Source organism: Hemibagrus wyckioides, linkage group LG11 (assembly GCF_019097595.1).
Source record: "Hemibagrus wyckioides isolate EC202008001 linkage group LG11, SWU_Hwy_1.0, whole genome shotgun sequence".
In the NCBI taxonomy this organism is placed as follows: domain Eukaryota; kingdom Metazoa; phylum Chordata; class Actinopteri; order Siluriformes; family Bagridae; genus Hemibagrus; species Hemibagrus wyckioides.
This window is the reverse complement of record NC_080720.1, coordinates 4,486,802-4,501,384: the sequence shown is the minus strand read 5'-3', so window position 1 is coordinate 4,501,384 and position 14,583 is coordinate 4,486,802. Positions and strand designations below refer to the sequence as shown.

Sequence of the window (14,583 nt, the reverse complement as noted above, 5' to 3'; positions counted from 1 at the left end):
GAGGTAGATGCCCTTTTATGGTCTTGTTGATGTGTGGTGTTACGTCATCTGACCCCACACTGGATAATAGAATTGACATGTTTTCACACATGCTTCAGACACCAGCCTCTCAGAGCCATTCCCAAAGCATGACACAGCGTCTTGTTTTCTACTCAGGGAACACATACATAACCTGAGAGGATTTGTTTCCTGATTCAGATTTACAGTACTTACACTCCTGACCTCATATGGTAGTGTGTAGTGTCAGCAAAGACAAAGTTTGTGCAGGAATCATTGTTAAAACAATGCACTGACTCTTTTATTGGCAAACTCACATATACAACATGAACACTGATTTAGTGGTTAGATACAGAACTGCTAGGATAGGATTAATCTGATTGGATTGTAGATAAGGACAACATTGTACTTACCAACAACATGGTCAAGACATGAACACATTTCTCTTACAAAAATCATACCTTATACTTATAAAACAAAACATTAAGTATCTTGTTAATAGACAGTCGCAAATGCTAAATGTTTTACAAATTAGCTCCTACTTTACTTTCCATGGGGGTTCAAAGTCATGGCAAAAAAATGAAAATAAATGAATTTTTCTGTTGCAAAAGCCTTAATTTATTGGTGGTTAACGTAATGCTGATACAACAGTGCTATTAGAATTAATAGAAGGTAAGAGTTTTGCCATGTTCAGGCAAATTATAAAGGATTGACATACAGTGCAATAATACAATCATGACAGTTAGCTCAGAACCTAAGCAGGGAGAAACAATAGGCTTGGAGCTTTCTAAAGAATAAGGAAAATCCAACATTTTGGCCAAAATACACAATTCCCCTAACCACCAATCTCTTAATTCTTTTTAGAACAATTCATTGGTTCGACATGTAACAAATACACTATATTGCCAAAAGTATTCGCTCACCCATCCAAATAATCAGAATCAGGTGTTCCAATCACTTCCATGGCCACAGGTGTATAAAATCAAGCACCTAGGCATGCAGACTGTTTTTACAAACATTTGTGAAAGACTGGGTCGCTCTCAGGAGCTCAGTGAATTCCAGTGTGGAACTGTGATAGGATGCCACCTGTGCAACAAATCCAGTCGTGAAATTTCCTTCCTCCTAAATATTCCACAGTCAACTGTCAGCTGTATTATAAGAACGTGGAAGTGTTTGGGAACGACAGCAACTCAGCCACGAAGTGGTAGGCCACGTAAACTGACGGAGCGGGGTCAGCGGATGCTGAGGCGCATAGTGCGAAGAGGTCGCCAACTTTCTGCAGAGTCAATCGCTACAGACCTCCAAACTTCATGTGGCCTTCAGATTAGCTCAAGAACAGAGCGCAGAGAGCTTCATGGAATGGGTTTCCATGGCCGAGCAGCTGCATCCAAGCCATACTTCACCAAGTGCAATGCAAAGCGTCGGATGCAGTGGTGTAAAGCACGCCGCCACTGGACTCTAGAGCAGTGGAGACGCGTTCTCTGGAGTGACGAAACGCGCTTCTCCATCTGGCAATCTGATGGACGAGTCTGGGTTTGGCGGTTGCCAGGAGAACGGTACTTGTCTGACTGCATTGTGCCAAGTGTAAAGTTTGGTGGAGGGGGGATTATGGTGTGGGGTTGTTTTTCAGGAGCTGGGCTTGGCCCCTTAGTTCCAGTGAAAGGAACTCTGAATGCTTCAGCATACCAAGACATTTTGGACAATTCCATGCTCCCAACTTTGTGGGAACAGTTTGGAGCTGGCCCCTTCCTGTTCCAACATGACTGTGCACCAGTGCACAAAGCAAGGTCCATAAAGACATGGATGACAGAGTCTGGTGTGGAGGAACTTGACTGGCCTGCACAGAGTCCTGACCTCAACCCGATAGAACACCTTTGGGATGAATTAGAGCGGAGACTGAGAGCCAGGCCTTCTCGTCCAACATCAGTGTGTGACCTCACAAATGCGCTTCTGGAAGAATGGTCAAAAATTCCCATAAACACACTCCTAAACCTTGTGGACAGCCTTCCCAGAAGAGTTGAAGCTGTTATAGCTGCAAAGGGTGGACCGACGTCATATTGAACCCTATGGATTAGGAATGGGATGTCACTTAAGTTCATATGCGAGTCAAGGCAGGTGAGCGAATACTTTTGGCAATATAGTGTATGTCATCAGATACTGGTTTTTGGGGAAAGAAGAAGAAGAAGAAGAAGAAGAAGAAGAAGTGGAAGAAGAGAAGAAGAAATGATATCTGAACAAAATAGTAGAGATCCAGTATCACATGCTTGGAGCATTAATCATGATCCTATAATCTATCCACATACAGCAGTGTAAGTGACTGAAGTATAGTCACACAACACCTCATCCTTAATGCTTGGAGCTGCATCATTAGAGCTGGTGGCACTGCTGTAAAAAATCACTGTTGTGTAAATCAGATGTTCAGCATATTTCATCTCCTCATAGTCACTCAGAGCAAGAGACACCTGAAATCATAGAGAAATAGAATTTATATTTATACACACACTCACATTTTCTCATTTCTACCTTTTCATGTGCAACCGAACACACACACTGATGAAGATAATTACCCCCTGGTCATTTCCTGAGGTTTGGTCAGAATGCCTGCCAACAGAAGCTGGTCCTGCTGAAAAAAAATTAGTCAAATCAGTAGTAGGTATTGTGCCTGTTTTTATTTTTAGTTTTCGTGAGATTTTATCATGACTCGTATAAATTTATACAGTTGCTATAAAGGTAGATTATAATCACTGAATAATAAAGACTACTTTAAATTAAGAGGTGAATTAAAAGCTATGACTTGGGTTGTAAGAAAGTGTGACAAAGGAAATATGTTTTTGTGAATTTACAACAAAATCAATTAAACAGACTTTGTGATCTACTCATTAATCCATCATTAATTTATATATTCATATAACATCACACACTCATTCACAACTTCAGTCACAAATACGAGCAGTAAGCTGTGAATGAACTTAAATCAATTACAGAAGTAAATCAGATTAACAGGAAACATGTGTGAGGAAGATATGCCAAAGGCAGAAGTAGTAGACTCCATGTGCAGATTTATTAAATAACAGCAGGCAAAAAACAGAGTCAAAAAACAGGCAGGAGTCAAAAACTGGAAACAAATCTGACAAACACTAGACAAAAAGGCAATACAATGAAGATCAGGCAAAAGGTCAAAAAACAGTACATCCAACACAATGAATGCACGAGGCTAAGGCTTGGTACATCAACTAGGAACAATATTTTGCATTTAACACAATGAGCGCTCTGCTTATATATCCGGTCAGCCAACGGGAAATGTGCTCAAAACCCGGGAGAGGGCTCCCTCCGGTGTTCTGAACTTGACTGAGCCATGACAACATGTGAGTTCAATAGGTGCAGAGATTGTTTGGGATTTAATTGGATATTTTAATTATAGTGAAGAAATAAATTGAATTTGCACTGATTGTTTTCTCAGCCCTGCAAATACAGATCAAATTCTGATCTCACTATTAGTCCTGAAAGAAAATGTAAAGAATAAAAAATAATGGAAAATGTTATTTAAGGACAGTAATGAAGTATGATTACTTGATATTTTGTATGTCTGCTAATGAGCTTTGTGAAGATAAACAGAAGGCAGTGGTGGGAGACTCGCCTTCCTTTACATTCAGTTCCACCGATGTGTGAATGTCATTCCTATTAGATATATAAACTCCACAGTGGTACGTCCCAGTGTCCTGTACAGTGAGCTCTCTGATCATCACCCAGAACTCTGCTGATGTGGTGTTATCAAACAGTGAGAATCTTCCTGAATTTACCCACTCGTTTTTAACTCCTGTCTTTATTTGTTCAGAACAGTCTCTCTTTGGACCCTTACAGAAATATTTTGGACTTTCTCTGACTTTTGTACCATACTTGCACTTGATAAGGACTCCTCCTCCTGAATATCCTGTTACTTGCTTGGAGGCTCCTCCATCTAACAAAACACCAAATATCCTTCTGATCAAAACCTTCCTTCATGTAACACTGCTGCTGATAGTGAGGATTATTTTGAAGTGCATTTCTTTACCTGAGATCAGACAGAGGGTGAAGATGAGGAGGATCTTCATCCTGAGTTCACTCTCACAGATCTCCACACCAACTCCACTTCAGAAAGATATTAAATCTCCTGTTCTGTTACACGCTGTTACTGTCTCTGTCCTGCTCTGTGAATGTGTCGTGTCTTCATCTGGGTTTTAAATAGAAATGATGCTGTGTCCACTTCCCCTTCTATCTGTGTAAGCAAGAGCTGTACAGGAAGTGCGTGTGAAATATGTGTGAATTACATCAGTGCAATACATCCTCTCATCAGTTACCATTTGTATACAACCATATGAAGGTTTATGAGTGTTTGACATTGGTGATTAGTATTCAACACAGAGGAATAAAAGTTTTAATAATGAGAGAGCAGGGCTGAGTTGCAGAAGATAGTGGTGCTGCTTTGGGTAAACACCTCCACATAATCACATACTCTGAAGATCTGAGATCAGCTTCCTGCACACCAACTTCCCTGCTGTCTGTCTGTGAACACTGGGGTGAAACACAATGACACTTTTAGTAACTGTATCTATATCTGTAGCTCTGCAAAGCACTTCTGTAACTCGTTGTACATTAGGGCAGCTGCTAATCATTGAAAATATATAATACTATTAACATTGTGGTGTTTTAGTGTCAAGTTTGAGCTTGAACATTGTATAATTTTTAATTTTCATCACAGTCATGAGACTGTACTTAATGCCTCTGTGTCTATTCTGACAGTTTTTTTTCTATCTGGTGTCCAAAATCTATCATCAGTTTTACATTTGAATTAAAGTGATTAAAACTTCAAAAAGGGTTTCTATCGAGGGAACTCAATGCTGTGTTAAACTGTGTTGGCACCCTTTGTTTTGTCTTGTTCTGTTTGTTAAGTTGCACCTTGCATCAAACTATTGAAGTTTGTTGATGACACCACCCTCATTGGACTCTGGAGTCTGCCTACAGCACGATAAAATCTGTTAACCTGGTGCATTCAGAACAGCCTGGAGCTAAATGCTGTGAAAACAGTGGAGATGGTGGTAGAATTTAATCTAATCCTAGAATTTATGAAGAAAGTCAGACCCACCGGCCCCCATCGCCCTGGGTGACTCCCCAGTTGATACTGTGTACTCTTTTCCTGGGAAAGATCATCACTCAGCAGCTTAAGTGAGTGCTGCACATTAAATCTCTGAATAAAAAAGAGCACCAGCGTTTGAACTTGCACTAGCTAAAGAAGTTCCACCTACCAAAGACAGTAATGGGGCACTTCTACATTCTCCATTATTGAACCCATACTCACTTCCTCCATTACCATTTGGTACACTGATGCCACTAAGAAGGATAAAAGCAGACTGCAGAATTTTGTTTTCTCTGCTGAGAAGATGATTTACTGCAATCTCATCAGGACCTGTGAACTTCCAGGATCCTAAAGCAGGCATTTAAGATTGAAGCTGAGCCCTCTAACCCTGTTCATAATCTTTCCAAGGTTCTACACTCTGCAGGAGGCTGTAGTCCATCAAGACAAAAATTTCACACCACGAAAACAGATTCTTTCCATCTACCTTATCCAGGACCAACCATGGTCTCTTATCTGCTTCACTGGACATTAACAGAAAACCCCAATTTTGCTGTTTCATGTACATTACATTAACACGCAGACTGCTATACTATACCTCTTACTTCAAACTGTAAGCATTTTGCCCTTCCTACACTAATGTACAGTTAATTTTTCATAGCTTATAATTTATGCTTCCTTCTTTGTTTCTGTGCACCAGTCCACCAAGACAAATTCCTTGTACACAGAAACCCACAGTATTTGGCAATAAAAGTTATTTTGATTCTTGACGCTATTAGAATTCCTCCACGAGACCAGTGACTGAAGCATGAGTGGAAATATGCCAATTCTACTGGCCAACACGGGATCATGTGATGTAGCATGGTGCAGCAACAAGACCATTAAAGGGCATATACATCACGGAATCCTCACCTTTTTTATCTTAAGGAAGTTGTTTGTCTGTAGTGTGGATTGTCTGTATATTTTGTACAAATTATGGCTGTATTGGCTGCCAAACAGTTTAGAAGATGTCTGCGAACAAGCTCCTTGAAGGTGTCTAAAAAGAAGACCTCCCATCCCTGCCAAGCACAGGTCCCTGAGGGCAGGCCCCCTTGTGGAGGGTCTGAGTAAGATGATTCGAGAAGTGGGAAAGCCTGGCGGTTTATCTGCCAAATCTTTGCGCACCAGTGATCTCTCTCCCTGGCCTGTTCTAGGCAAAAGAAGTAAAAGAGTTAAATTCTCTCAAATGGAATGTCTCAGGTTACATATGTGATACGGTTACCTGAGAAGGGAAGGAGATGCTGTGTCACTTTGTCACAAGGGCATGCCTGAAACGTCTTCTGTCAAGTTTGAATCTGGGAATGCCGTGAGGTAGATGCCCTTTTATGGTCTTGTTGACATGCACTGCTATGGCATCTGACCCAGAGCTGGCCAATAGATTTGGAGTGTTTTCACACCAGCCTCTCAGAACTGTTCCCAAAGCATCAAACCATGATGGATTTGTTGCCAAAAAAAAATTTAAAAAATGAAAAATGAAAAGGAAAAGGAATGACAGAACAAACGACAAGGATAAAATATAAAAATACGAAATATAAAATAAGAGAATATGAATTATACTAAAAAATACAAAATATAAAATATAAAAACAAGTTCACAGTAAGTAAAAAATAAAATAGAATAAAATATAATAAATATAAATAAAGTAAGGTATGGTATATATGTATATAGAATATGTATATAAAATAGAATATGTATATAGGAAGTGTAAAATACAACTATGTTATGCAAAATTATATAAAATTATATAAAGTGAATAGTGTGTAGTGCAGTAGTGTCCAAGGTGCAGACAGCAGCAGTACAAAATTTTGCAAAATTATATAAAGTGCAGTGTGTAGTGTGCAATAGTGTCCAAGGTGTCCAAGGTGCAGACAGCAGCAGTACAGGGTGGTCACAAAGTGGAATAAGGTGATGAGAGCAATGGTATTGTCCATCTTTAAAGTGCAGATGTGCATAAGTCCTCTTTGTATGTAAACGGGAGCAGACTGTGCAACATGTATGTTATGTGTTGTACTGTGTGCACAGTCTTGAAATGTGCAAATGTGCAGATGTACATTTGTGTGTTTATTGTGTGCCACAGTCCTGTAATGTGCAAATGTCGGGTGTGGTTAATTGGAGTTCCAACATGTGTGTAGGAGCATAGTAGGTCTAATCAGTTGAGTCCTATGTGAGGTTCTGATTGAGAGACTGTATAGCCTGTGGGAAGAAGCTTCTCCTCAGTCTCTCAGTGTCAGCCTTCAGAGAGCGGAGGCGCTTCCCAGACCTCAACAGAGAGAAAAGTCCATTGTTGGGATGGCTGAGGTCCTTCACGATCTTCCTGGCCTTAGTCCAGCACCGCTTGTTGTAGATCGAGTGCAGGTCAAGGAGCTTGGTATGGATGATGCGCTCAGCTGATTGCACCACCCTCTGAAGGGCTTGTCTGTCCTGCATGGTGCTGTTCCCGAACCAGGTGGTGATGTTTCTCTATGGATGTTCTCTATGGTGCAGGAATAAAAGTTCCTTAGCACCTTAGCAGGCAGTCTAAAGTCTCTCAAGCGTCTGAGGTGGAAGAGATGCTGTCGGGCCTTCTTCACCATGGTGTTGATGTGACAGAACCATGACAGATCCTGCGTGATGTGAACACCGAGGTATCTGAAGCTGTCCACTCTCTCCACTGGGCTGTTGTTGATCACAGGGGTCTGGTAGTTCCTCTTCTGCTTTCTGCTGAAGTCCACTATCAGCTCCTTAGTCTTGCTGATGTTAAGGTGGAGGTTGTTCCTCTGGCACCAGTCCTCCAGAGTCTTAATCTCCTCCAGGTATGCTGTCTCATTGTTGTCGGAGATCAATCCAACTACAACGGTGTCGTCAGCAAACTTGATGATGTTGGTGGTGTTGGTAGTGGTCATATGTGTACAAAGAATACAGCAGGGGGCTCAGAACACAACCCTGGGGGGCTCCAGTGCTGAGGGTGAGTGAGGCTGAGACATGTCTGCCCATCCTTACTGCCTGTGGTCTGCCAGTTAGGAAATTGGAGATCCACTGACAAAGAGATGGGCTGAGTCCCAGGTGCTCCAGCTTGGTGGTGAGTGTGAAGGGGATTATAGTGTTAAACGCTGAACTGTAAGCAAACAGCATTCTAACATAATTCCCCTTTCTAATGTCCAGGTGAGTGAGTGATGTGTGAAGGAGGTGGGAAATGGCATCGTCGGTTGAGCGGTTCGGGCAGTACGGGAACTGTAATGGATCCAGTGTGTCTGGTAGTGAAGCGATGATGAAGTCTCTGACCAGCCGTTCAAAGCACTTCATCACTACTGAGGTCAGGGCTACAGGGCGGTTGTCATTGAGGGAAGCAGGATGGGGTTTCTTTGGGACAGGAACAATGATGCACTCTTTGAAGCACGTGGGGATTGCCAACTGGGTTAAGGAGAGGTTGAATATGTCTGCGAACACAGGTGCTAGCTTGTCAGTGCAGGCTCTGAGAATTCGACCTGAGATTCCGTCTGGTCCTGCTGCTTTCCTGGTGTACACTCTCCTGAAGGCTCTCCTCACATCATGCTCAGAGATGATGAATGCATTGGTGTTGCCATTCTCTTCCTGTCTACAGCCATTAGCATTAGCTTTAGCATTGTTAGCTGCAGCATCGAAGTGAGCATAGAAGGTGTTCAGCTCGTCTGCCAGAGACACTTCCGCATTCATCATACTGGATGTTGGGGCTTTATAGTCCGTTATTGTCCTTAATCCCTGCCACAGGCCCCTAGAGTCACTCTGTTGGAGCTGTGACTCTAGTTTTCTCCCGTAGCGCTGCTTCGCCTCCTTCACCGCTTTCCGCACGTGGTATGACGCAGCCTTGAATGAGGTCATGTCACCGACGCAAGTCCCGTGTTGTAGGCAGCGGTGCGAGATCTCAGAGCGTCGCGGATGGTCTTATCCACCCATGGCTTCTGATTGGGAAACGTTCTGATGGTGGTTTTCTGCACAGTATCATCTGCTAGTTTCCCAATGAATCCCACAACCGCTTCAGTAAACACATCGATGTCATCAGAGCTGCGCCGGAACATGTCCCAGTCTGTGTCATCCAGAGCGTCCTGTAGAGCGGCCACTGATTGGTCCATCCAGCGTGAGACCTCCCTCTGAGCCGGAACTTCCTGCTTGAGCCTTTGTTTATATCTTGGCATGAGGAAGATGGCGGCGTGGTCAGACTTCCCAAACGGTGGGTGAGATTGTGCCTTGTAGCCGTCTTTAACTGTAGTGTAGCAGTGGTCCAGTGTCCTTTCACCCCTGGTGGGGCAGCTGATGTGCTGATAAAAGTTTGGCGCTGTGCATTTGAGGTTGGTGCTGTCCCGGTCCCGGTGAGTCTGGTGCTGTGTGAGTGCTTCATGCAGCTCGCATAAAGCAGTGTCCATGTCCGCTTGAGGTGGAATATAATGCGCTGACTATGACCGATGTAAACTCCCGAGGAAGGTAAAAAGGACGACATTTGATGGTCAATAGTTCCAGGAACAATGCTCGCGCTGTTGCACCAGCTGCTGTTCACCTTTAAACACACGCCGCCTCCCCTTGACTTCCCCGATTCCAATGTTCTGTCCATGCGGTGAACTGAGAAGAACTCAGCCGGCTGGATGGCGTGGTTCGGTAACGCTGAGGTCATCGAGCTCATTGTTCTCCATCGACTGGACGTTGGCGAGCAGAATGCTAGGCAGAGGTGTGCGGTGTGCATGGGCTCTCAGCCTGTTCCTGACGCCGGCTTGTTTCCCTTGGGGCCGCCACTTTGGGTCGCATCCTTTGTTCTCCCTCAGGATCTCACTCGGCCAGCTTGGATCCAGGGTTAAAAATGTCAAATTGTGAGCACATTGTATAACAATAGAAATAAGAGTATCACTATCGTACTCAATGCACTCCATTTAGAAGAAGCCTGGTCCAGACTTACATTACTCACCCTCCTGACCTCATATGGTAGTGTGTAGTGTCAGCAAAAATTGTCCAGAAATCATTGTTAAAACAATGCACTTGTTCTTTTATTGGCAAAGTCACACTTACAGCACAAACACAGATTTAATGGACAGACACAGAACTGCTAGGATAGTGTTAATCGGGTTGGAGTCTAGATAACAACAACATAGTACTGAACAACAACATGGTCAAGCAGGGAACACATTTCTCTCACAAAAATCAACACTTATTCTTTTATAACAAAACATTATGCATCTTGTTAATAGACAGTTACAAGAGCTCAAAGTTATACAAATTAGCTCCTACTTTACGTTGCCTTGGGCTTCAAAGACGCTAATTCTACAGTGTAGCAGTGCGACAATGACATTCACAGTTGAAGTCCTGGCAAGAAATAAATGATAATAAATTATGTTTTCTGATGATTAACATAATACTGATACAACACTGCTATTAGCTAGACCTAATCAAAGTTAAGAGTTAAGGACTGACATACAGTGCAATAATGCAATCATGACAGTTAGCTAAGAGCGGAGAGAAACTATGGACTTGGAGCTTTCTAAAGAATATAGAAAATCCAACATTTTGTCCAAAATACACAATTACCCTTACTCTATTCACTTAGTTCTTATTAAGACAGTTTACTGGTTCTACATGTAACAAATATATTGGCACATTTAGGTTTAGAGGGAAGAAGAAGAAGAAGAAATGATATCTGAACAAAATAGTAGAGATCCAGTATCACATGCTTGGAGCATTAATCATGATCCTATAATCTATCCACATACAGCAGTGTAAGTGACTGAAGTATAGTCACACAACACCTCATCCTTAATGCTTGGAGCTGCATCATTAGAGCTGGTGGCACTGCTGTAAAAAATCACTGTTGTGTAAATCAGATGTTCAGCATATTTCATCTCCTCATAGTCACACAGAGCAAGAGACACCTGAAATCATAGAGAAATAGAATTTATATTTATACACACACTCACATTTTCTCATTTCTACCTTTTCATGTGCAACCGAACACACACACTGATGAAGATAATTACCCCCTGGTCATTTCCTAAGGTTTGGTCAGAATGCCTGCCAACAGAAGCTGTTCCTGCTGAAAAAAAGTAGTCAAATCAGCAGTAGTTATTGTGCCTGTATTTATTTTTAGTTTTTGTGAGATTTTATCATTTTTTCATTTCATTTCATTGTCTGCACCGCTTATCCGATCTATACTCGGGTCATGGGGAGCCTGTGCCTATCTCAGGCGTCATCGGGCATCAAGGCAGGATACACCCTGGACGGAGTGCCAACCCATCGCAGGGCACACACACACTCTCATTAGATTTGATCATGACTCATATAATTTATTTATTTATTTATTTTATTTTTAGTTTTCGTGAGATTTTATCATGACTCGTATAAATGTATACAGTTGCTATAAAAGTAGATTATAATCACTGAATAATAAAGACTACTTTAAATTAATACGTGAATTATAAGCTATGACTTGGGTTTTAAGAAAGTATGACAAAGGAAATATTTTTTTGTGAATTTATAACAATATCAATTAAACAGACTTTGTGATCTACTCATTAATCAGTCATATTCATATAACTTCACACACACACACAAACTCATTCACAATTTCATATTTCACAAATATGAGCAGTAAGGCAGCAACACATTACTGTAATACCTAATGATAAACCTGAACATTTAATTTTTAACATGAGTTTTGTGTTTTGTGTGTGTGTGTGTGTGTGTGTGTACCTTGTATCCTGCATCTCTTTTGTAAAGCCACAGTGAGGATTATGATTCCAATCAGAAACAGCAGCAGAATTACAGACACAGTGATCACAGTGGAAGCTGGAAATCCTGAAAGAGAAACAAACAGTCTCTTTAACCTACATGCTGATATTTCATAAGGGATCAGATTCATCTGTCATATAGTTAGACTTATGAGGAGGAGAAGATGGAGTAAGGTAAGATGATGATGATGATGATGAGGGTTGTGTTGGTGATTATGATGGTGGTGTTGATGATGATGATGGTAGTGATGGTGATGTTAATGATGAAGGTTGTACAGGTATTGAAATTAAACCTGTGACACGTGGATCTAGAGCAGCAAAAAGTGGATGTGCACTGAATCTTTAATTAACAAAAACATTAATGCACTAAAAATATTAATGCAGTGTGACTCCATGACTCTACAAACTCACCAGTAACTGTCAGGTTGATCCGTGTGAAATAAACCTTGTATCCACGACCAGATGTCCAGGCTGCTTCAGCTCCACACCAGTATTCACCAGAGTCCTGCTCAGTTACATCTCTAATACTCACACTGAAGATTTGTTTTGCTCTGTCATCATACAGGGAGAATTTCCCCTTATTTACATATTTTTTATTTTCATTAACAGAGTCTTTGTAAGAACACGCACCATTTTGAAGCCTCTTGCAGAAAAACTTGGGATTACTCCTGAGGGATTCTGGGTATTTACAGCTGACATTCAAATCTCCACCTACATGGACAGTCTTATGGATGAACTTCTTGTAGGACTGATCTGCAAATCACAACCAATCAGAACATATGGTAGTGTAGTTATACTGCCTGTGTAGTCGCCTAGAAAATAACCTTCACATAATAATTTGGATATTTTATACTACATTTGACCATTTGCAAAGCTACAGATGTTCTTGTACTGATATGTGATTATTTTTTTGTATGTTTCTTAATCTGGTGGTCTGGGAGAGAACATTCACAGTTCCAAGGTCATCAGTTTCCTCTGGGTTCTCTGATTTCCCTCCCACTTATCAAAAATGCTGGTAGGTGGATTGACTATGATAAATTGCCCCTAGGCGTGAATTCTCCTGCAGAGCCTTCCTGGAAAAGGCTCTGGATCAGCATGACAATGACCAGGATAAAATGCTTGCAGGAGATGTATGTATGTATGTATGGATGGATGGATGGTTGGATGGATGGGTGGAAAGCAAAACTAAATGTAACATAATCCATAATCAGCTATCTGATAAACATACCTAAGAATGTTCTGTTTGCAGGACAATCAGAATCAAAATATAGCCAAAAAAAACACAAATATAAAAAACCCCACAGCTCACAAACACACACTGGAATAACGAAACCTTGCAAAGAGAAGCTGTGAATGAACTTAAATCAATTACAGACGTAAATCAGATTACGGATTAACAGGAAACATGTGAGTTCAATAGGTAGATGCAGAGATTGTTTAGGATTTGATTGGATATTTCAATTATTGTCAGGAAATAAACTGAATTTGCACTGATTGTTTTCTCAGCCCTTCAAATGAAAAATACAGATCAAATTCTGATCTCACTATTAGTCCTGAAATAAAATGTAAAGAATAAAAAATAATGGAAAATATTATTTAAGGACAGTGATGAAGTATGATTACTTGTTATTTTGTATGTCTGCTAATGACACTAGAGCTTTGTGAAGATAAACAGAAGGCAGTGGTGGGAGACTCACCTTCATTTACCTTCAGTTCCACCGATGTGTGAATGTCATTCCCATTAGATATATAAACTCCACAGTGGTACGTCCCAGTGTCCTGTACAGTGAGCGCTCTGATCATCACCCAGAACACTGATGATTTGGTGTCATCAAACAGTGAGAATCTTCCTGAATTTACCCACTCGTTTTTAACTGCTGTCTTTATTTGTTCAGAACAGTCTCTCTTTGGACCCTTACAGACATATTTTGGACTTCTTTTGACTTTTGCACCATACTTGCACTTGATAAGGACTCCTCCTCCTGAATATCCTGTTACTTGCTTGGAGGCTCCTCCATCTAACAAAACACCAAATATCCATCTGATCAAAACCTTCCTTCATGTAACACTGCTGCTGATAGTGAGGATTATTTTGAAGTGCATTTCTTTACCTGAGATCAGACAGAGGGTGAAGATGAGGAGGATCTTCATCCTGAGTTCACTCTCACCGATCTCCACACCAACTCCACTTCAGAAAGATATTAAAGCTCCTGTTCTGTTACACACTGTTACTGTCTCTGTCCTGCTCTGTGTCGTGTCATCGTCTGTGTTTTAAATGGAAATGATCTTGTATCCACTTCCCCATTATAGAGAAAGAGCTCTATAATAAGTGTTTGTGAAATGTGTTTTGAATCACATAAGCACAATACAGAAGTACAATACAGAATTGCATCAGTGGAATGCAGAAGTTCACACAAAACACAAAAGTAAGCCTTGAGTCATCATGTGTAAACATTCATATGGAGGTGTATGAGAGTTTGAGATTCACCATGGATGGATATAATGAGAGATTAGGACTTGGAATAGCAGAAGATAGTGGTGCTGCTTTGGGAAAACACCTCCACATAATCACTTATTCTGAAGATCTGAGATCATCTTCCTTTACACCAACTTCCCTGCTGTCTGTCTGTGAACACAAGGGGTGTAACACAATGACACTTTCTGTATCTGTATCTGTATTTGTATCTATATCTATATTGTATCTGTAGCTCT

General features: G+C 41.2%; 1 protein-coding gene across 2 annotated transcripts; it reads right to left on the bottom strand.

The window, feature by feature from the left end:
• Positions 1-10,159: 10,159 nt before the first annotated feature.
• LOC131361961 (polymeric immunoglobulin receptor-like) lies at positions 10,160-14,122 on the bottom strand. 2 transcript variants are annotated; one of them, XM_058403622.1, is made up of 6 exons: positions 13,983-14,122; positions 13,569-13,889; positions 12,283-12,624; positions 11,834-11,938; positions 11,122-11,177; positions 10,160-11,016 (listed from the first exon to the last, which is right to left on the bottom strand). In XM_058403622.1, exons 1-6 carry the CDS (start codon positions 14,020-14,022, stop codon positions 10,846-10,848), a joined length of 1,035 nt encoding a protein of 344 aa, XP_058259605.1. In that variant the 5' UTR covers positions 14,023-14,122; the 3' UTR covers positions 10,160-10,845. The 2 variants fall into 2 exon arrangements, with proteins under 2 accessions (XP_058259605.1, XP_058259606.1); XM_058403623.1 differs by having other exon boundaries at positions 10,161-11,016; positions 11,122-11,174.
• Positions 14,123-14,583: the final 461 nt, after the last annotated feature.